The 24735-nt window shown below is 44.7% G+C and overlaps 2 protein-coding genes across 2 annotated transcripts in view; both read left to right on the top strand.

The window, feature by feature from the left end:
• Window positions 1–24735, top strand: part of gb (genderblind) — a 48874-nt gene that overhangs the window by 740 nt on the left and 23399 nt on the right. The gene's annotated exons all lie outside the window — the stretch shown is intronic.
• LOC135713285 (uncharacterized) lies at window positions 5333–9841 on the top strand. The gene has a single exon (XM_065236369.1). It carries the CDS (start codon window positions 5333–5335, stop codon window positions 9839–9841), a length of 4509 nt encoding a protein of 1502 aa, XP_065092441.1.

Genomic DNA, 24735 nt, shown 5'->3' with positions numbered 1-24735 from the left:
TAATTCCTCGATAACGCACCACGCTGAGGCTGTTGGATGGTAGGCAAAGAGACAGAAAGCAGATGAATCTGATGGCAAATAGTACGGTGAAGAAGACATGTCAATATTCTATTAATACTCTTCAATACGCAGAGCTTATCAACGTTCAATGTGGGCAGCTTGTTGTTCAGGGGAAGATTATTCATAGTAGGTACCTAACACCTACCGGTAAAAGGGATCAGTTTCTTCGGAGGAAAGTTCCACTGATCACGTTCTAGGTAAACACCACATTACCATGTAACATGTACATTACCAGCACAGACACAGAAGAGGATGCGACGAACCGAAACGGTAAATTTGCTTATTGTAGCAGAACACACAGCTCGTCACATTCCACCAGCAGCAATAATAACTATCATCAGCGGCCTTGGTCGGGGCAATGGAAAGCCGGTCTCTATAACAGCAATCAAGCCAACTAATCTGTATACACTTTGTATGGCATTAAACTGATGTACCTACGGTGGTTCTAACTTCATTTATGACGCGATCATGACGAATTGTGTGCAAAACATGGTTGCAAGCTGCAGAAATTTTCCGAACTTATGGCAAAGATCGTCTGAAACTTATAAAGAAGCAACGGAAGTATACTGATTCTGCCATCGCAATCAACGACTGCAGTTAAGATTCAGTTTAGATTGTGCCTCCGATAACATCTACCATCAATCCTGGGAAGCTGTCGGCGTGTCAGTCATCAACCTTTCCTATCTCTGCCTTCAGGTCGCAGCAGCAGAAAATTCTCGCAAGCTGCTGTCGGTGATCGCAGTTCATGGCCCGTTCTAGTATAATTGTCTGCCATCCCTTGAAGTCCAATCTGAACCGGACCATTCCAATGAACTAACGACAGTATATTTCCAGGCGTCAAATCGTGACAGGAAAATATCCCGATTTAACAGGCAGATAAAACTATCATCGAAACAAACATATATATCATTCATATATACCACCGACTCAAGCGACTGAAGTCATCCAAACGAGCTGCCTTGAAGACATTTTGTAAACTTCGAACGGATGCATCGAAGAGGAAGTACAACCTCGTTAACAAATAGTATAAGCGGCTCAAAAAAACAGCTTTATCAAGCCCATCAGCGCCATCTGTGGTACCTTAGTATATTCGGATTCCAATTCATGCACACAGTAAAAGTACTTGTTATCTGTTTGGTAGCACAGTATATTCTGAATTTTAATTAATTGTCATGTTATCAAGGCCTGCTTAGATATTATTTTGAACATCTTCTTTTTTATATAAACTGGGACCAAGTTTTAATCTATTTAATCAACATAAATACTTAAATCGTTACAAAATCAAATCATCAAATCTTGGAGGTAGTTTTCTAGTTCGTTGATTATTACCTAACTCTTCATTGTTGAATCCCCGGAAGTTTTCTTCAGCTCCATCTGATGATATGTTTCCCCCTCTTGATCTTCTTCAAATAGTGATGTTCTAACCATAGGTGTTGATGCACATGGTGTTATTAGGTCAGCAGTGGTTGTAGCTGTTGCGTCTTTACCAGAACATGAAGTGTCAGTTGAACTAGATGCGGCTTCTGTTGGTGGAGTCCTAATTCTCTTCAAGTGTGCAATGTTTCTTTTGCGCGATCTACCACCGTATATTTAGTTTTATGAAACGTTGTTGCTAGTTTGTTTGATGGCAAAAGGTTTTCCATTAGAACAGTATCTCCTCTTTCGATGTCTGACTCCTGAGCGTGTCGCCTTCTGTCCTCCTTTTCTTTTCCTTTTTTCTTGTTGATCTTGTCCAGGTCACGATAATCTGATGCTGCTGGTGTGGTTTCAATGTCCTCGATTGACGGCAACTTGGATCTGATGGTACGCCCGTAGCACAGTTCTGTTGGAGTTTTCCCGGTTGTTGAATGAGAAGTTGTATAATACATCAGCAAATAGTCGTTTAAATCCTTCTTCCAGTCTCTTTTCAACGCGTTACTGATCTGTAGTCGCTTCAAAAGTGACCTATTTTGTCTCTCTACTAGTCCGTTTTCCTGAGGCCAATATGGTGTAGTATGATTTAACACTATTCCATGTATCTTGCAATATTCTCCGAATTCTTTCCCAATGAATTGTTTTGCATTGTCAAGTGTTATTGTTCTAGGATAGCCCAATCGCGTAAATATTTTGACAAGTCTTTCAACTGTGTCACGGGAACTAATCCTCGACATAATTTCCACTTCTTTATACCTGCTAAAATAATCAACTACCACAAGTAAATACTCTCCAGAAGGTAAAGGTCCCATGAAATCGATTGCAACGTCAATCCAAGGTTCTGTTGGCAATTCTCGTCTGCTCATCGGGAGCGGTTTACTTGGCATTCCGATTAACTGACAACCTTCACAGCACGAAACGTAATCTTTTGCTTCACGATCCATAGCTGGCCACCAGGCCCGATCTCTCAAGCGCCTTTTCATGATCGATTCCCCTGGATGACCCTCATGAGCTAGCTGGAGCATTCGTGGTCGAAGTTCTCGAGGTACAACTAGTTTATTCCCTCTTACAATCTGTTACGATACCACAGGGCAGGCTCATTGGTAGCGAGGTGAGTTCCGTACCACCCAAGATCTGGCAACCAGCAAACGTCAAACGGAGCATAGCCGGTGACATGTCACTCAAACGTCACTTCAGCAAAAAACAACAATGTGATCGTGAAAGTGGAGTAAATTCGAGAGTAAACTAAAAGTCAATAAAATCTAATTTAATAATAAGTAAATTCTACCTAAAGCTTGTAAATCTAGATTTGGTGAACTATTGTCAAGTGAATTTAATGAAATTATCAACCTAGGTAAAATTATATACATTTATTGCCTATTTACACGCAAAGAAAATCCTAACCCTAAATTTATTATAGATAACTAGTTCTACTATTAGTACGGCTGGATTTATACCAATTGCTTAATATTACAAACCTAAGAGTAAGTACTTAATTAAACTTATCCTAACATGCGAAATTTGTAAAACCTAATCAATATTTATAAAACCTAGGGCAATTTGTTGCTAGCGATAATTCACGTTCACATAGAGTTTCGGGTTTGAACAGGAAGAACAACACGAAAATGTAAGTGAAAACCTTTATTTAAAATCCATTAAAACTCAAACAAATATACAATTACAGCTTTGAAGCTGCTTATGCTGCTATCAAAACGTGTTTACGTCTGCCCGAAAATCTATCCGAACAATCTTCAAAGATTTTCTGGAGGTTCTAGTCGAACCGAAAAATGAGCGACAGTAATGCAAAACACTGTGCCAAATGCGATCGGCTGGACACAGCAAACCATCTCGTTGGATGCGATATGTGTGAGACGTGGGTGCACTTCGACTGCGCGGGTGTTACGGACTCCATCGCCGATCCGGATCGCACTTGGAAGTGTGATCGATGCCGATCGCTGGAAGATGATGTTGTTTCCCATTCGAGGACGTCCGTCAGTCGCTCGTCTATGAGTAAACGCTCGACCCGAGTAGAGCTAAGTCTGCAGATGATTGAAGAGCAGAAAGCGTTGCGGATGAGGAGAATCCTAGAGGAACAGGCGGCTCAAGCAGTAGCGCGAAACAAGCTAGCCGAAGAGGAGGAGCGGTTTTTGAGGCAGAAGTACGATCTGCTCATGACCGAAGCGGATGATGCGGAAGAAGGAGCCAGTAGGAAATCAAGACTGAGCAGTCGAACTAGTCGAGAGAAGGTTCGATCGTGGCTTAGCAGACAGGAAGACAGCACAGCACAGCAAGTGACAGTAGTGCCCTCCAGTAGCATGAAGTCAACGGTCGTAGCCACAGAAGCAGTTCAACAGTCTACAATTCCAGCTCCCATCACATCAAGTCCGATCACGTCAAACGTTCCCGCCATAGTAACTTCGGATCCAGCGTCAACTTCAACGCCAAATTCAGTGGATGGTTCCAGAAGCGTGAAGCGTTCATTGGCAACGATGGTACCTCAAATTCCGATTCCAGTGAGGTCAGACGGCAGCTTCGTATCACGCACCGAAATCACATTCGACGTTCCCCAACGGCCTCTGGTAAGTTCCTCCTTGCTAACGAGATGCAATTCTACTGTCGGGATCGACACTTCAGCTACGATGGATGGTCCGCGGAAAGTCAACAGTAGTGCTCCGCCTCCGAATATAGAAATTCACCCTATGTCCAGTAGTCATTACCCACGAGTTAATAAAGTACCAATTAGTGGGAGTAGGGCATCGGGATGTGGTGATTATGCCGTCACATTTCCCTCAAGTAGTAGGCCAATATTGCAGGATAGCATAGTAATTACAAGCGTACCACAAGTCTCTTCTATAAACTATGGGTGTACGCCAATTGTTAGCTACAATTCCGCATTTCCGACCGCAGTATCAGGGCAGAGTCAACCGTTCGCTACAAGCATTCCGGCACAAAACTATAGTAGTAGCGTCGCCTTTCAAAACGTTGGTACTAATCCAAGAACGTCATTAGTCACCGGGGGTCAAGGGTCATCCCAGAATCCCGTCTCATCAGTACCACTGGTACACTCCCGACCAGTGTTAAGTTCCGGTTGTCAATCAACGTGGATCAATAACAATCTGGCCAGTACGGATGTCGGTGGGATACAATCGGGAAATGTAAGTCACATCCCAGTTCCATCGCAGCGTGAAAGAACGTTTGTCAACAATGGGGGGGGGCCCCAGTAACTTCTAATGGGACGGTGCCACCTGCATACATCGTTGATCCACTTCAGTTCGAGATTCCGGTGACGCAATCAGCGGCGGGCTCAAGAGATTCCCGCATTCCCTGGTTTAGCCAACAACCACCATCTCAACCGCAACATCCACAACATCAGCATCCTGTCGATCCAGCTAGAAGTGGGCCATCTAGTGGACAACTTGCAGCGAGACAGGTGATGCCACGAGAGTTGCCGAACTTTTCAGGAGATCCTCAAGATTGGCCGCTGTTCTATAGCTCGTTTTGGAACTCTACGGAAACATGCGGGTACACTGACTCCGAAAACTTGGCGCGATTGCAGCGCTGTTTGAAGGGGAATGCATTGGAAGCAGTTAAAAGCCGATTGCTGATGCCACAGTCGGTGCCCTCTGTAATTGATATATTACGGAGGTTGTATGGTCGACCGGAAATTCTGATACATTCTCTCCTCCAAAAATTGCGTTCAGTTCCCTCTCCGAAGACCGATAACTTGCAGTCACAGATAACCTTCGGTCTCGCGGTGCAAAACGTTGTGGACCATATGTCTATCGCCAATCTTCATGACCATCTGTGGAATCCGACACTGCTTCATGAGCTAATAGAGAAACTGCCATCTCAGCTCAAAATGCAGTGGTCCTATTACAAGAGCAGATGCGCTTATGTCAACCTGGCGACCTTCAGCGCTTTCATGTCCGAACTAGTGGTGATGGCTTCGGACGTTACGCTTCCAATAGACGCTCTCACCATGAACGCGAGATCCATCAAACCGGGGAAGGAAAAACCGAAGCTGTACGTACACTCCGAGGAAACGAAAACTGGACAAGAAGTGGACTACGACAAGAAGCCGTCAGTGGAGTCGATGAAGAAGACCTGCACGTACTGTGCCTGTGCGAATCATGAAATCGTGAACTGCGTACAGTTTAAGGGACTCGATCTGGATGGGAGATGGAAGGCGATCAAACAAAAGAATTTGTGCAGAAGCTGTCTCATACCACATCGGAAGTGGCCCTGCCGTTCCAACAAGGAGTGCGGCGTCGATGGATGCAGAGTTCATCATCACAAGCTACTGCATTCAACTAGGAATCCCTCGCAAAACAGAGTGGAAGCAGGAAGCTCGTCGCGGTCTACGAATAACGTTGTGCACCAACATCTCCACTCTTCGGCTGCATACTCTTTGTTTCGATATTTACCCGTGACTATCCGAGGTAACGGTCAGCAAATCAACACCTATGCTTTTCTGGATGATGGTTCGTCGTCTACCCTCCTTGAATCCAGTATTGCATCGGCGCTGGGTATCACGGGGCCAACCGACAATTTTTGTTTGAGTTGGACCGGAAATATTTCGAGGGAGGAGAAAGGATCTCAACGTGTAACCGTGGTTATTTCTGGCGTTAGAGAGAAGTTCAAACCCAGCAACGTTCGGACAGTGCAAGAGCTTCAACTTCCAAGTCAAACAATGCAGTATGAAGAGTTGCAGCAGACCTACCCGCACCTGAAGGGTCTGCCAGTTCGCAGTTATACGGAAGCTACGCCGGGGATCATTATCGGACTAGAACACGTTCGACTTCTAACTTCGTTGCGAGTACGAGAAGGTAAAGACAACGAACCTGTGGCGACGAAGACGCGCCTCGGATGGTGCATTTTCGGAAAGAACTCCGGCAATGATTCCGTGCTGGAACAATTGAATCTGCACCTTGATAATGATCCCGATAATCGAGAACTACATCTGTGGATGAAGCAATTCTTCGCAGTCGAAGAGTCCAGCGTCACCATAAAACCGGAAGCTGAAGAAGATAAGCGAGCGCGGAAGATAATGGAAGCTACGACCCGAAGGGTGAATGGCGCTTTCGAGACGGGACTTTTATGGAAGTACGATCACATCTGCTTCCCTGATAGCTACCCAATGGCGCTACGTCGGCTGAACGCACTGGACAAGCGATTGCGAAAGGACCCAATCCTCGAAGCGAAGGTGAGGGAGCAGATTGCAGAGTATGAAGCGAAAGGGTATGCACATCGTATCACGGCAGACGAGCTGCAGTCTACGGATCCCAGCAAGGTCTGGTATCTACCTCTGGGTATTGTGCAGAACCCGAAGAAACCGGCCAAGTTACGGCTGATCTGGGATGCCAAGGCTCGAGCTGGAGGAGTGTCTTTCAACGATATGTTGATGAAGGGTCCGGATCTTTTGGTGGCGCTGGTAGCAGTACTGTTGCGTTTCAGGCAGAGGGACATTGCTATCGTCGGCGACATAAAGGAGATGTTTCACCAGCTCCGCATCCGGGACGAAGACAAACAATCACAGCGTTTCCTTTTCTGCCTTGAACCAGGATCGAATCCACAGATCTACATAATGGATGTCGCCACTTTCGGTGCGACCTGCTCGCCTAGTCTGGCACAGTTCGTGAAGAACGTGAACGCGAAGGAATTTGCCGAGACATTTCCCAGGGCGGTGAATGCAATAATTCATAACCACTACGTTGACGATTTCTTGGATAGTGTAGACACGGAAGAGGAAGCTGTGGCGTTGATCAACGAGGTGAAATACATCCACTCTCAAGCAGGGTTTGAAATCCGAAACTTCTGCTCCAATTCGGCCGAAGTACTGGCAAGCATCGGGGAATGCAGAACACCACAGGAAGTATCCATGAACTTGGAGAAATCGACAGACTCGGAGCGTATACTGGGTCTGGTGTGGAGGCCAAAAGAGGACGTCTTCACCTTCGATATGAGCAGTCTCAAGGAAGAGATCAAAACGTTGATTAGCGGCTCAACGGTCCCAACCAAACGGCAGGTTCTGCGCACTGTCATGTCGTTATTTGATCCGCTGGGACTGGTTTCGCATTTCGTCGTGCACGGAAAAATCTTAATGCAGCAGATCTGGAGATCCGGTACCGATTGGGACGAACCTATTCCGGAGGAATTGCAGGATAAGTGGCGGTGTTGGTGTGAGTACATGCAGCGCTTGGAAGAGGTGGCAGTACCGCGATGCTTCTTCAAAGGAGTGAACAGCTCCGCTCTCGAGAACGTCGAGGCACATCTATTCGTAGATGCGAGCGAAGTGGCTTGCGCAGCAGTTTTGTATCTTCGCTTCGTGGACAACGGTTCTCCTCGATGCGCGCTGGTGGCGGCTAAAACAAAAGTTGCTCCGCTGAAACCCCTTTCCGTGCCACGTCTGGAGCTACAAGCGGCGATTGGAACAAGACTTCTCGACTCAGTGTTGACTTCGCTGGATATCCAGGTTAACAAGCGGTTCCTTTGGTCGGATTCATCAACTGTCCTGTGTTGGTTACGATCCGATAGTCGACGGTATCACCAATTTGTGGCCTTTCGAGTGGGAGAGATTCTTACATCTACTAGCGCGGATGAGTGGCACCACGTGCCTTCCAAACTGAACATTGCTGACGCGGCCACGAAATGGAAAGACGGACCCAGCTTCGATCCGAAGAACCCTTGGTATAGTGCACCGGAGTTTCTGTATAAGCCAAAGGAGCAGTGGCCAAAGGAACCATCTCAGAAGGAGAAGGAAACGGACATCGAGTTGCGAACTGAATTCTTGTTCCATGGAACCACGCCTCAACCGTTGATCGACGTATCCAGATTCTCGAACTGGAATCGACTCCTGAGGACAACAGCCTACGTTCTACGTGCAGTGCGCAGATTGAGAGGAGAAAAGGGGTCCAAACCGGATCTCTTGACTCAGAAGGAGCTGCGTGATGCAGAAAACTTGCTTTGGCGGCAGGTTCAATCGGAAATGTATCCTGACGAGTACGCAATTTTGCGACGTAACCAGAAGAATCCCAGCAATCCAGTGTCAATTCCGAAGTCCAGTCAGCTATACCGGCTGTCACCGTTCGTAGATGAGAGCGGCGTCATTCGGATGAATAGTAGGCTCACCGCGGCGCGAGCCGTCTCGACAGATATGAAGTACCCGATCCTGTTACCGAAGAAGCACGCTGCGGTCCATCTTCTGGTGGAGGACTATCATCGGCGATTCCTGCACGGCAACGGAGAGACTGTTCACAACGAGATGCGTCAACGGTTCTACATACCAGGATTGCGAAACGTGATACGTCAGGTGTCGAAGCAATGTGTGACTTGTCGTGTTAGGAAGGCTGTTCCACAACCACCCATGATGGCGCCCCTACCCGAGGTGAGAGTCACGGGACTAGTTCGTCCATTTACGCATACCGGAGTGGACTATTTCGGACCGATACAGGTCAAGCAAGGACGCAGTTTGGTGAAGAGATGGGTGGCACTATTCACGTGCCTCACGGTTCGTGCCATACACGTGGAGTTGGTGCATAGTCTGTCAACTCAGTCCTGCATCATGGCGATAAGGCGATTCGTGGCTCGTCGAGGTTCCCCGGAGTCCTTCCACAGTGACAACGGAACAAACTTCCTGGGGGCCAGCAACATGTTGACCAAGGAGATCCAGGATATCAACGAAGACTGCGCGGTGACGTTTACAAATTCTACGACCAGCTGGGAGTTCAACCCACCATCGGCGCCCCATATGGGCGGATCGTGGGAGCGCATGGTGCGCTCAATGAAGGTAGCGATGTCAGCAATTGCAGATCATCCTCATCACCCTAGCGACGAAGTACTACAGACGGTAGCCATAGAAGCGGAGGCGATCGTAAATTCCAGGCCGCTCACCTACATTCCGCTGGAGTCTACGGAACAAGAGGCTCTAACGCCGAATCATTTCTTGCTGTTCGGTACCAAGGGAGTCGTTCAACCAGCAACTTCGGTGAACTCAGTCGGGAGCAGCTTGAGGGACAGTTGGCGCCTTGCACAGTACCTGGTGGACCAGTTCTGGTGTCGATGGATACGCGAGTACTTGCCCACTATTACGAGACGCACCAAGTGGTTCGAACCAGTCAAGCCTCTAGAACCAGGGGATCTCGTTCTGGTCGTCGACGAAGGCAAGCGGAACGGTTGGTTAAGAGGACGAATCATGGACGTGACCAAAGCAGCGGATGGACAAGTTCGGCGAGCAGTCGTACAAACCAAAAATGGACTGGTGACCCGACCTGCTGTGAAGTTAGCCCTCCTGGACCTTCGGAAATCTGGCCGGTCCGGAACTACACGGGTGGGGGGATGTTACGATACCACAGGGCAGGCTCATTGGTAGCGAGGTGAGTTCCGTACCACCCAAGATCTGGCAACCAGCAAACGTCAAACGGAGCATAGCCGGTGACATGTCACTCAAACGTCACTTCAGCAAAAAACAACAATGTGATCGTGAAAGTGGAGTAAATTCGAGAGTAAACTAAAAGTCAATAAAATCTAATTTAATAATAAGTAAATTCTACCTAAAGCTTGTAAATCTAGATTTGGTGAACTATTGTCAAGTGAATTTAATGAAATTATCAACCTAGGTAAAATTATATACATTTATTGCCTATTTACACGCAAAGAAAATCCTAACCCTAAATTTATTATAGATAACTAGTTCTACTATTAGTACGGCTGGATTTATACCAATTGCTTAATATTACAAACCTAAGAGTAAGTACTTAATTAAACTTATCCTAACATGCGAAATTTGTAAAACCTAATCAATATTTATAAAACCTAGGGCAATTTGTTGCTAGCGATAATTCACGTTCACATAGAGTTTCGGGTTTGAACAGGAAGAACAACACGAAAATGTAAGTGAAAACCTTTATTTAAAATCCATTAAAACTCAAACAAATATACAATTACAGCTTTGAAGCTGCTTATGCTGCTATCAAAACGTGTTTACGTCTGCCCGAAAATCTATCCGAACACAATCGTATCATCAATTAAACCCAGCTCATTTCGGAATGGTTCAAATGGCTTCACTAATTGGTTATTCCAGTTTCCTGATACGAGATAATCTTTAACAGCTTTAAGTTCAGGGTCCGATCTAGTAGCAACTTCAATTTCCCCTACATCAATCGCCGCTGATTCCTGAACAGCGAGAACTAAGAAATGGTTGTCTGTTTCGAATTCAACAGGATCCTCTGCTACTACCAGCCGAGACAGTGAGTCAGCAATATTTCCAGAACCTTTCCGATATTTCACGGTGAACTTGAAGGATTGGAGCCTTAATACCCACCGCTCAATTCGAGCACACGGCGTGGATGAAGGTGAGAAAATTATCTCTAACGGCTTATGATCTGTCTCCAATTCAAATTCTCTGCCAACCAGATAAACTGAAAATTTTTCCACTGCCCATACCAACGCTAGCGCCTCCTTCTCTGTTTGGTTATGTTTCTCGGTTATGGTTAGGCTTTTGCTCGCATAGCTTATAATTCGAGGATCCGCATCAGTTCTCAACGTGTTATTGAAAAACGAGAGAGTTTGTACATCAGCGATCATCAATTTTAGGAGCTCAAAACTGTCTTGATGTTTCCTTTCCCACGTGAATCTATTATTTTTGCAGATAAGTTGTCTTAGAGGTTCCGTTATTGTTGCTAAATCGGGAATGCATTTTCCGACATACGTTACAAGACCCAGGAAACTTCTTACTTCTTCTGGAGTCTTTGGTTCGCGAAATCTTTGAAGCGCTTCAACCTTGGCTTAATTCCTTCCGATGAAATCAGATGACCAAGGAACTCAACTTGCTTTACTTTAAAAATACATTTGTCCTTGTTAAGCAATACATTTCGGGACTCTAGTACTCTGAGCACCTTCCTCAATGCTTCATCAATAAAGGTTGTTATATATCGGGACGATTCTTCCAGCTCAATCTGAAGAAGTCGAAATCAAATAGAGTTTCATGAGTATACTATCTATACATGTATAATTTCTATAATTATGTAACCCCCGAAATATTCGACTACTTTTACAATATTATTTTCTCTTCTAGAGTTCTTACCTGATGAAAAGCATCTTTAATGTCTAATCGACTAAAGAATCGAGATGACTTAAAGTGGGGCAAGAAGTCTTCAAACGTAGGCATCACATGATCCTCTCTTTGGATTGCTTGATTCGGTCGCCGCATATCCACACAAAGGCGTAGATCACCATTGTCCTTCACAATGGTTACCAATGGTGATACCCAAGGCGATGGTCCCGTTACGAATTCGGTAATATCGTTTGCCAAAAGCTGATCCAATTTATCTTCAATCCGACTGAGTAATGCAATTGGAGGACGACGAGCTCTTTGAACGGTTGGAGTGACATCTTGATTAACGGGAATCCTTACTTGAACATTCTTCATCTTGGGAAATGGCCGTTTCGCTACTGGAATCACAGCGTTGATTGAGTGCTCAGGATACGGAAGTCCAATTTTCAGCACTCTTAAACACTTCGCAGTTTCCTTTCCAAGTAGCGACTGCAATCCACCTACCACAACATAGAATATTGCAATGGTTTCAAATTTACTGCTACTTGATTCCACTGAAATGACGGCTTCAAACACGTGTACGATTTCCAATGGTATAGCTTCTCGACCGTATCCTCGAAGAGTTGTATTAGGAACATCTCGTGGAACCCAGCTTCTCACACCTTGTTTCTTCTTAGAGATGAACTAGCCTAAGGCTAAAAATCTCTTAAATAAAGAATTAAAAAAAAAAAAAAACCTTGTTTCTTCATGTAGGCCCAGGTCGCATCATCGATAATATTCTTTGAACTGCCTGAATCGATTAACACCTGAACCAAAACTCCTCCAATCTTTGTCCACAGAAATTCGTCGCCATCACCAATGTTAAAAATGAAGCTCTCTGGTTCAGTTCGATCAAATTTGTCTTCTGCCACGATAGTACGCACGTTTCCATACCTGGCTCTTTTCTCTGGATGGTGTGAATGTGGTCCCTCGTATCGTTGTTTGAAAACGATCGGTTGCATGATGATTTTGTAATCCACAACGGTAGCAGGTGTTACGGTTTTGCCTTGCTGATGTATTCAGTTTGTTGATTCGTTCAATGTTTTCCGATGCTGTGACAAACGACGCGTTTCCTGATCCTGTTCCCGCAATCGCTCTTGCTTGTAGTTTAATTGATTCGAATGAGTTCACCATCCGTGTGAGTTGGGCCAATGTTAGTTTCTCTTCTTGCAGTAACTTCTCTCTAAGCTCCGTTGGCGCGTAATAGATTACCTTATCTATAATTCTTAAATCTCGACTCTCTGCACTCGTTTTTCCAAAATCGCATCGTTTCGCCTGTTCCGAACATCGCATAACACATTTTGACAACGTTTCGCTTGTTCCATCCTGAACAGTTGCTGGTGATAATTTGCAGAATTCATTCCGTTCGAAAGAATCATGCTGCTTCGGAGAAAAGTGTTGATCGAGTTTGTCAATTGCTGTTTTATACGGATTGATTCTTTGCTCCTTATCTTCTACGACATCTGCTCCATCAATAGAATAGAATAAATCTTGCAATTCTAAACCTCCCTTCGCCAGGAGTATGTTCTTGAGCTTTGTGGCGTTTTTCTCTTCACTTGCTGCTATGATGACTTCGAAGTTCCTTTTCCATCTCATCCATTCCCTCCGAGTTAGTGTCTCAGGAAGATGATTGAACTTGAATGGGTTTATATTCCATCCTTCCATTTTGGTAACTTTTCACCCTGAAAAAAAACACATATGTATCATAGCGATGGTTACCAAGGTAATGCATCAAATATTTTTTTTTTTCGTTTTCCCTACTCTTGGCAGCGTATTTTTTTTTTCTTTCCGTTTTTCCTGCTCTTGGCAACGGAGTGTCCTGCCTATAGCAGTGGATCTATTTTTTTTTACCCAGGCTTTTACGCCTTTCCTTGCTCTTAGCAACAGAGTGTCCTGCTTTAAGCAGTGGATCTTATGGCCATGTTCAGAAAAATCTTTTTCTCTCCTTGTTAATATGGTTTCTTACCAGTGTTCCGATGATTTTCCGATTAATCCTCGTCGCCAGGTGTGGTACCTTAGTATATTCGGATTCCAATTCATGCACACAGTAAAAGTACTTGTTATCTGTTTGGTAGCACAGTATATTCTGAATTTTAATTAATTGTCATGTTATCAAGGCCTGCTTAGATATTATTTTGCACACCATCTATTAACTAAACTCAAAGCAAATCCCAAGAGCTTCTGGAATCATGTGAACGATCAACGGAAGGAATCGGGCTTACCTTCTACAATGTACAATACGGATCAAGAAGAATCAGATACGGAGGGAATCGCTGACTTGTTCATGTCACAATTCAGCAGTGTCTTCGTCAAAGAAAATTTACCTAACGAGCACATCGTAGCCGCCGTAAGTGATGTTCCCGTAGAGCAGGCCTTCGTTTGGAAAATTCTTTCAGCACTGGCCCTGACGGAATCCCATCCGCGGTTATTAAGAACTGTATTGGAGTGCTGGCCGCACCTTTAGCATCCATCTTCAACCTCTCTTTGGATTCTGGGATCTTTCCCGACTGCTTCAAGGATTTGTGGCATCGCCCGGCAACACTGGTCAGCCTGGCTTCCATCGGGTCGTCGTCGAAGAAAAAGAACTCAAGCTTTCAATCTTTGCTACGCAGCTATCAACGCGCGAACGTGGTTGTTTTTCTATTGAAAGTAAAAATAAAGATTTTAAGTATTTCGTAACTAATCGTTCTTTATTCCGTGTCCGATCACTACATTGGTGACCCGCAACGTCGCGAATCTAAAAGTTTCGGTCCGATTTCACGGTTATTCGCCGATATTCGATCTCAAAGCCGAAACTAACCTTAAAATGCCGGACGATAACAGGAGCAACGCAGCAGCATCTGTCGCGGTAAAATTACCGGATTTTTGGAAAACTGATCCGGCTATGTGGTTTGCGCAATCGGAAGCGCAATTCCACCTTGCGAAAATCGTCAATGATGAAACCAAGTTTTACCACATCGTGGCCAAAGTGGATCAATCGGTTATATGTCACATAGCCGATTTGGTAGCTGCTCCTCCAGCGGAAAATAAATACAAAACAGTGAAAGATCGCCTAATTGCTCGCTTCGGCCTGTCTGCTGAAAGCCGCTTCGAACAGCTGCTGGGGGCCCACGATCTTGGCGATATGCTCTCGTGGACCACCCGTGGCGTCTAAAGTTCGACGAATGCATCCGGACAAAGTTAAAGCTGCTAAGGAAGAGTTTCGCCTTATGTGTGACCTAGGAATATGCAGACCATCGAGTAGCAGTTGGGCAAGTCCTTTGCATTGTGTGCTGAAAAAGAAAGGGGAAATGACGTTTCGTTGGTGACTACCGTCGCTTAAATCATATCACTACACCTGACCGTTATCCGGTACCGCACATCCACGATTTGCTGCATTCGCTTCATGGTAAGTCCGTTTTCACAACTCTTGATCTGGAGCGAGCGTATCATCAGGTTGCGGTGGAGGAAGCAGACATTCCCAAAACGGCGGTCATCACATCGTTTGGCTTGTTTGAGTTCACCCGCATGCAATTTGGGTTATGTAACGCAAGTCAGGCGTTCCAGCGCTACATGAACCGAATCTTTGGTGATCTTGATTTCGTTGTTGTCTTTATAGATGACATATGCATCGCTTCTGAATCCCTTGCTCAACACCAGGAGCATCTACGCATAGTGTTTGACCGCCTACGCCAGCACGGACTCGTTCTAAATTTGGGTAAGAGCGTGTTTGCCCAAAAGGAAGTGGAATTTTTAGGATACCTGATCAGCAGTGATGGAGTGCGGCCGCTCCCGTCACGCGTCCAAGCCATTATGGACTACGAGAAACCGACAACAGTCAAGGAACTCCGTCGCTTTCTGGCACTCGCCAACGGCTACAAACGCTTCGTTCGTGATGCATCCGACATCCAAGCTGAGTTGCAGAAGCTTATTCCCGGGAACAGGAAAAACGACATACGTAAACTACAGTGGACAGATGCAGCTTCATCAAGCTTCCAGCGTTGTAAAAAATCATTAGCGGAGACAGCACTGCTTCACTATCCTGACTCGTCGAAACCATTAGCTCTGATGATCGATGCCTCAAATATTGCTGCGGGGGCTGTCTTGCAGCAGCTAAATGGTCAGAATTGGGAACCACTCGGATTTTATTCCGAAAAATTTTCGATGTCCCAAACGAAATACTCTACTTTTGGCCGTGAACTGACTGCGATGAAAATTTCTGTGAAATATTTTCGGCACTTCCTTGAAGGACGCAACTTCACGATCTTCACTGACCATCGCCCACTAACATACCCGCTAACAACCGATTCCAGCTCTCGGCTACCGCATGAAGAACGATACCTACGTTTCATCTCGGAATTTACTACGGATATACAACATGTCAGTGGAAGTGAAAATTACGTCGCCGATGCATTGTCTCGTGTGGAGAGTATACTAGCGCCTACTTCGGTGGACTATGAAGAAATCAGACGAAAGCAGAAAAACGACGCGGAGCTTCAGCAGTTGATACAATCCAAATCTACTTCGCTGAAATTTGAAGCAAAACGGATGAGTGGTTGTTCTCAACCGATCTACTGTGACGTCTCGACCGGAAAACCACGACCTTTCGTTCCAAGTACTCAACGGAGAACCATCATGGAATGCCTACACGGAATTTCTCATCCAGGAGCACGAGGCAGCAGGAAGTTAATCTCCGAGCGATTCGTTTGGCCAGCTATGAACCGTGAAATAAATGAGTTTGTCAAACACTGCGTCGACTGCCAACGGTCGAAGGTGCATCGACATACCGTCTCTCCGTTGGGAAAATTTGACCTACCGAAGGCTCGTTTCCAACACCTTCATATTGATCTGGTTGGTCCTTTGCCGCCGTCACAAGGATACCGCTACCTACTGACCATGATTGACCGTTTTACCAGATGGCCCGAAGCGGTTCCACTTGTCGATATGACTGCAGCATCTGTGACTCAAGCACTGTACTCAACATGGATAGCAAGATTTGGAGTCCCAGAAAACCTGACAACCGACCAGGGACGGCAATTTGAGTCCGATCTCTTTCGGGAGTTAACGCGAATGTTAGGTGTTCACCATATTCGTACGAATGCCTATCACCCACAAGCGAACGGCATCGTAGAACGTTTTCACCGAACATTGAAAGCATCGATAATGTGTGTAAACTCTAAGAATTGGTACGACGAACTTCCAATGATTCTTCTGGGACTAAGGGTGGCATTTACGGACGACCTGCAGTGCTCGGTTGCGGATATGGTTTACGGTCAGGCTTTACGGATTCCTGGTGAATTCTTTCAGTCTGCACCTGGAGATATCGACCGATCGGAGTTTGCCCAAATGCTTCACCGTACGTTCGACAATATAAAACCGCACGATACTAAACGTCATGGAGAACGACAAGTTTTTGTCAACGCCAATTTGAAAACATGTACACATGTATTTGTACGAGTGGATTCTGTGAAGCGACCGTTGCAGCATCCTTATGAAGGTCCATTCAAGGTAATAAGACGAGATGATAAGTTCTTCGACGTACTTATTTCTGGAAAACAGCAGCGCATTTCAGTCGACCAAATAAAAGCGGCTTTCACTTGTAATCCGGATTTGCAGAAATATCCTCAAGATGATCATCGTACAAAAGTTACACAATCTGGACATAGCGTAAGATTTTTGGTGTAACTGGAGGGGCCCTGTGGCATCGCCCGGCAACACTGGTCAGCCTGGCTTCCATCGGGTCGTCGTCGAAGAAAAAGAACTCAAGCTGTCAATCTTTGCTACGCAGCTATCAACGCGCGAACGTGGTTGTTTTTCTATTGAAAGTAAAAATAAAGATTTTAAATATTTCGTAACTAATCGTTCTTTATTCCGTGTCCGATCACTACAGATTCTTTTGTTTTCCTTGTCTTCAAAAAAGGGCTATAAGCAGTCGGTGTCCAACTAATGTGGTATCGCTGCTTTATGTGCAGTCTCAAAACTTGTTGAATTGTTGGTGCTAGATTATTTAAAACACACATGCTCTAGTTACATCGCGACTGAACAACACGGATTTATGCCAAAGAGATCGAACGCTACAAATCTCGTTCAATACACATCATCAAGCATACGCGAGATGGAAAGAGGTCATCAAGTGGATGCTATCTACACCGATCTTTCTGCTGCTTTTCACGAGATTGCAGTGGCCAAACTAGAACGACTTGGCTTTCACGGTTCCCTTCTTGAATGGCTTCGCTCATACCTCACCGGTCGACATATGTCAGTGAAGATTGGAGATCATTTTTCTCAACCGTTCGCTGTTTCTTCTGGTGTACCTACCCAGTCATCTGGGACCGTTCATATTTTTATTGTATCTGAATGACGTTCACTTTTCGATCCGTTGTCTGAAGCTGTCTTATGCTGACGATTTCAAACTATACTTTGTCACCAAAGATCGAAGTGATGCATTGTCTTTCAGCAGCAGCTGGACGTTTTTACTGTTTGGTGTGACAAGAACAGGATATTATTAAAAGCTTCTAAATGTGCCATTATAACGTTTCCCAGGAAAAAAAATCACCTATCTGTTAAGCATACAGCCTGCAGGAACAAATGTTAAGCTGTGAATCTACCATTAAAGACTTAGGCGTCATACTTGATTCACAACTCACCTTCAAGGACCATGTGGCTTATGCTTCCGCTAAGGCATCTTCTCAACTTGGTTTCATTTATCGTTTCGCCAAAGACTTTAGGGACATTTTCTGTTTAAAAACACTCTATTGTTCGCTAGTCCGCTCCACATTAGAGTACTGTTCCGTAGTATGGGCTCCTGTTTACAGCAACGGGGTGAATCGTATTGAAGCCATTGAGCGAAGATTTGTATGTTTCGCCCTTCGTTGGCTACCCTGGAGTGATCTTTTCAATCTCCCTAGTTATGAAAGTCGCTGTAATTTAATGTCCCTACAATTACTTAGTGTTCGCCGAGGCGTCTCTAAGGCTACCTTCATCGCTGATCTCCTACCGTATGCGTGATAATGTTTGCACCATCGTACAAATAAGGTTCCCGTTTCACCTGTGCATACAATGACTTGGTTTTCTTTGCATACACGTAACCTATAGCTCTTACCGTAGTAGGCTATGTATAAAAGAAAATTGATTTACTTAGTTTGACAGTTGCACCATGACGAAGTGGCAGCGTATTCGTGATTTGTCCCACGCGCAAATGTCGCAAAACGACATTTCAATCGCCGTGGGAGTGTCCCGGAGGACCGTCAAAATGGTTTTAGACCGAGAAAAGAAAGGACAACTATCCGCGAAGGTGACCACAGGTCGTCCGAGGTCAGCTCGGGTTCCGAGGGTTATCGCTGCTATCAAAAGGAAGATTCGGGTGAATCCAGTGCGTTCAATAAGGAAAATGGCAAAAGAACACGGGATCAGTGACTTTACGGCACGGAAGATCGTAAAGGAAGATTGCGGGGCGAAGTCGAGGGCATGGAAAAAAAAACTCACATGATTACCAACCGCATCCGGGAGCTAAGAGTCGAACGATGCAAGAAAATCTTGAACTTCCTTAAGCGAAAAAATACGGTAATCCTGTTCACCGACGAGAGCATTTTTACCGTCGATCCCGTATCAAATTCTAGAACCGACCAGTATATTAGTTCTCTTCCGGTAAAAGACGTGGCCGACGAGCACAAGAACGTGTATCTGACCAAGCACCTGCTAGCGTTATGGAGTTTGGATTGGTGGCTTCCGATGGCAAAACAAATGGACCCGGTGTTCATTCCAGAAGGTGACAAGGTCAACAAAAAAGTCTACATCGGGATTTTAAGTAAGTATGTTCTTTCGTGGATCAAAGAACAGTACGGTCCGAAGCCAAATGTTGTATTTCAACAAGATGGGGCTCCGTGCCACACCTCGAACCGCACTCAGAAGTGGTTGCAGGAACATCTTCCGTTCTGGGCGAAGGATATGTGGTCGCCATCCAGCCCCGATCTTAATCCGCCGGATTACTCAATATGGCGCGTCATGAAGGTCAAGGCCTGTTCTAAACGCCACCCGAGTACAGCAAGCCTCAGACAAACATTGACCCGTACCTGGAGAGAAATGGATCCAGACTACATTATTAGAACCTGCCGTGCATTTCGGAAGCGTGTGGAGGCCATGCAACATGATCCTTGAAGCTGAGCTTGGAGTCGATCAGTATTCCCAGATCCTTGATAGTCGATTCACGTTTCAAAGTTATGCCCGTCAGGGTGTAGTCATGGTGAAGAAACGAACGCTTGCGGCCAAACGAAACTACAGAGCATTTCGAGACATTCAGTGACATGCTATTAATACGACACCACTCAGCAAAGACTTCCAATTGTTGCTGCAAGAAAATGGTATCACTAGTTTCTTTTATCACGAAGTAGAGTTTCAAGTCGTCCACATACGATAGTTTAAGGCATTTCAGGATGGTATTGACGTCATTCATGTACAATTGAAACAGAAATGGCCCAACATGGCTACCTTGGGGAACGCCGGATGTCACGGGGAAGGATGAAGAAACATAGTCTCCAATCTTGACAAACATGTTTCGACCAGTCAGGTAGGAGTAGAGCCAAGTAAGCAGTCGTATTTAGCCAACGCAATGTCATGGTTCATTTTGTCAAATGCTGCGGAGAGGTCTGTGTAGATGGCATCTACTTGATGGCCACGTTCTACTTCATGAATGATGAACGAAGTGAACGTAACTAAATTGGTCGTCGTGGAGCGCTTAGGCATTAAGCCATGCTGATCCGTCGATATACAAAAAGTTTGGAGGAAGCACTTAACGAAGCTATTCCACGGTAGTTTGAGACAGTCCTTTTGCAGCCTTTCTTGTGGATTGGGAACACGAAAGACTATTTCCAGCAAGCTGGGAAAACCCCAGACATCAAGGAGAGATTGAAAACGTTGGCTAGAGGTGTCGCGAGAGCAGTCAGGCAGCATTTGAGGACTAACGACGGTACGCCATCTGGATCGGAACCCGTTGAAGTTTTTAGCTGCCTCCCGGCTGAAATAACCATTTCGCTGGTGATAGAAAATGGATGGCTGGAGAAGGTTGAGGGAGAGACGTTACTAGACGCAGCAATTACATCCTGAGTGCTGAGTCGTTCGTCGTTGAAAACACTGCTGAATTGTCGGCAATACCCACGATAGAGTCCACTTCCACTACGCCGTTCGTCATACTTGAGGGTAGTCCGCTTTCCTTTCTTTGGGCTTTCTGACGATTTCTGTTTTCTGTATTTAAATTAAGTTAATTATTTTATCATTAATATCTTTTCATATGTTTAGGACTTAGTTCAAGCAAATGTATCTGTAGGATTCCATGTTATCTGTTGCTACTGAATTGATGAGGTTTTGCGCCCACTAGTGTGGGCTTTTCCCTCCAAATAAATAAATAGAAGAAGTGCGCATTTGATTAGTATTGTCGCATCAATGGCCCTTCGCTCAATTTAAACTTCTGTCTAATTTTCACACTGCCGTACTCTAGCGGAGCTATCAACCTATCCTCTTCAGAACTTTCTCTATCTACTGTTTCCCTTGATTTGTTTTCCGTCGATCTTGTTTTCCGTACTAAGAAGGTAGTTCCCATACGTGGACCCTACCTCATGGACCGCTGACCAACGGTTTTACCAACAATCAATACGAAACTAACGATTTTAAATTGGCTCACTACTTGACTAGCCTATTGGTCCCAAGCAAATCGATTAACGTACCCTATTCTAGTCAAAATTCTACTACTACACAATGTTTATTTTGATTCGCTATGAAAGTTTGACAGATAAAATGAGGGGTTATTAGATTTTCCTATGTTTCGAGGGCTGAATTGATTAGCTTGGGACCGAAGAGAGTCAAAAAGTTGAGCACCCGACTTCTAGTCTTATAGTTACCTCTATGGTTTTACTCCCCCTGCCTCCGATTTCCCACCATAGGAATTTAGGAATCTGGCCGTGAATTAGCGTTTGGTTAAGCGTACTATCCGGAATAATATTTTTGCGGAGTTGGGTCCCAAATTGTGCTCAAGGGAATAAATATATAAAGGGATTAAAGACAAGTGTTTCATATGTAAGATGAAGGAGAACTGGGTGAATTTCTGCCCCTGGTGTTGAGTTCGGAAACAGTCAGAAAAGAACTTCCAAGCAAGGTTGAAAAAGTTCACGATATTTCACGAAGGTTAGTTAACAAGGGAAAAGTTCGTCAGTCATAGTGAGTTTTGGTGAATATTTTCAACATTGCTTCTAAGGGTGTGAAAATCGCCAAGCCAAGGACCTCTACTCAGATCATGGAGTAAATACAGCCAAAAACTGCCTTATGCAGCTAATGTGTACCTGCATAGGCTGGTCTGTAGCTATCAGGGCCCCACAAAGCAACTTTCAATCGAAAATCGTCAAGCGACGATGAAGCTGTCAACCATCACTTTCAATTGAAAGTCATTCTGTCTTCTCTTCGAGCAGAGCCCCGTCAACATCAACAGAACCACTTTCGATCAGTTTTCATGCTGTTTGTTTTGGCTTGACTAGTTTCATTCATTCCTTTATTTTAACATCGGTCCGCAACATCGATTGCCATCCATTGAAGGCAACCGAATGTGCAGGAAGGCAGCTTCCACACCTGCGTAGCATATCGCACCCATTCAACACACATGGGCCGGGACCAACGGCTTTACTTCCCTTCCGAAGGAAGACGTGACCAGAGATTTTTATGCCTCAGAAAAATCCCACCGACCTCGGCTGGGATTGAACCCAGACCCATTGGGGTGAGAAAGCAGTCACGCTTACCACTACACCACCGACGCCGGCGGCTTGACTAGTATTCATTTCTTCTTTCATTGTCAAATGAACTTACTTTTGCATTGAAGCGAAGCTGTTCGATCCAAATTCGTGCAGTTTTTATGACTTTTGGTTCATTTTAAGCGTATGCGCATAGATCCGTGCACGTGGATGCCAAATTTATCATTGTCGGTCAAATTTATCATTGTTTACCCATCAATATGGGTATTTTTTTGAATCGGGGTGACGTCTAGGGATCGAAAATTGATATGCGACGCCATTTTTAAATCCAAGATGGCAGCTTCCAGTTTAAGAAAAGTGGGAAATGCTGTCAAATACTATTTATTTTGGGAATCGGGATGATGTCTAGAGGATGAAAATTGATATCCGACGCCATTTTGAAATCGAAGATGGCGGCTTCCGATTTAAGAAAAAGTGGAAATACAGTCAAATACACATCAATATTGGTATTTTTGTAAACGGTATGAAGTGAACAGATCGAAAATTGATATGTGACGCCATTTCGAAATCCATGATGGCGGCTTCCGATTTCAGATTAGGTCAAATACCCATCAATATAGGTATTTTTGAAATTAGTAACGTTTAACGCTCGCACACTAGCGGGAGTAACGCCTAATTGTTTATTATTTTCCCCTGGCTAACCTAAAAAATGTATGAAAGTAGATCTGTCAAACTGAGTTTGACATCGATTTGTTATGTATTTTCTCGGATATTCACTAACACGCTCTCACATATCGCACCAATACAACCGGACGTGAAAATCTCTATATGGGTATTTTTGGAATCGGGGTGACGTCTGGATATTGGAAATCAATATCCGACGTCATTTTGAAATCCATGATGGCGGCTTCCGGTTTGAGAAAAAGTTGTAAATTCTATCAAATACCCATACAAACGTTTTTTTTTAGAATCAGCGTAACGCCTAGAAGCCGGTCGATCGATATCCGACGCCATTTTGAAATCCAAGATGGCGGCTTCCGATTTGCGGAAAAGTGTCAAATATCCTAAAATATGGTTATTTTCAGAATGGGGATGAGACGTAGGTGCCGAAAATTGATGTCACGCCGTCTTTAAATCCAAGATGTCAGTTTTGGTTCAGAAAAACTGTGAAATACTGTCAAATACCGATCAATGTGGGTTTTTTGGAATCGGGCTAGCATCTAGAAGAAAGAAATCGATGTCCGACGCCATCTTGAAATTCAAGATGGTGGCTCCGATTTCAGAAGAAGTGTCAAATAGCCTACAAGTGGCATCGAATATCGTCCTCGTTCGGAATACCCAGATCTTAGGGTATTTGACACTTTTTGTGAAACCTGACGGCCGCCATATTGGATTCCAAAATGGCATCGGATATCGATTTTCGGCATTCACACGTTGTCCCCATTCCAAAAATACCCATATCTTAGGGTATTTGACACTTTCTGAACCCTGATGACCGCCATATTGAATTCCAACATAGCGTCGGATATCGATTTTTGGCATCTACGCGTTGTCCTTGTTCCGAAAATAACCATATTGTGGGGTATTTGACACTTTTTCTTAAACCCTATGGCCGCCATATTCGAGTCCAACATAGCATCGGGTATCGATTTTCGGCAGCCACGCGTTGTCTCCGTACCGAAAATACCCATATCTTAGGGTATTTGACACGTTTTTTTTTTGAAACTTGATTACCTCCATCTTGGATTCCAAAATAACGTCGAATATCGATTGTCGGCATCCCCGTTCCGAAAACATCCATATTGTAGGATAGTTGACACTTTCTGAATCCTGATGGCCGCCATATTGGATTCCAACATAGCGTCGGATATCGATTTTTGGCATCTACGCGTTGTTTCCGTTCCGAAAATAACCATATCTTAGGGTATTTGACACTTCATAAAACCAATGGCCACTATCTAGAATTCCAACATGGCGTCGGATATCGATTTTCAGCATCTACGCGGTATCCCCGTTGCGAAAATACCCTATTGTAGGGTATTTGACACTTTCTGAAACCCGATGGCCGCCATTTTGGATTCCAAAATAACGTCGAATATCGATTTTCGGCCGAATTTCGATTTTACCCGTATTGTAGGGTATTTGAGACTTTCCCTGACCCCGATGGCTGCCATCTTGGACTCCAGAATGGCCTCGTTAATTTAATTTTTCGTTTAATATAAAATATTGTGCGGAAACTATCCGGATACTATATTTTGATGCCTGCGTCGTCAGGTCGTGAATGAGCCCCGAGCCGAATTGAAGTGAAAGTGGAAAAAAACGAATGAAGCAGTTTTCGAGTCATTAATTGAGTCAAATGAAACAAGCCTTTGCTTCAAATGAAATGAGCTGAAGCACTTGACGAACGAAACAAGTGATAGTCCAGTCATGTTTGAAAAGATGAATGTTCATCGTGACTCG

The sequence above is a fragment of the Ochlerotatus camptorhynchus genome, unplaced genomic scaffold (assembly GCF_037179485.1).
Source record: "Ochlerotatus camptorhynchus isolate MF236.1 unplaced genomic scaffold, CSIRO-AGI_Acam_v1.1 ptg000550l, whole genome shotgun sequence".
Classification (NCBI taxonomy): Eukaryota; Metazoa; Arthropoda; class Insecta; order Diptera; family Culicidae; genus Ochlerotatus; species Ochlerotatus camptorhynchus.
This window is presented reverse-complemented; position numbering and strand designations above follow the sequence as displayed.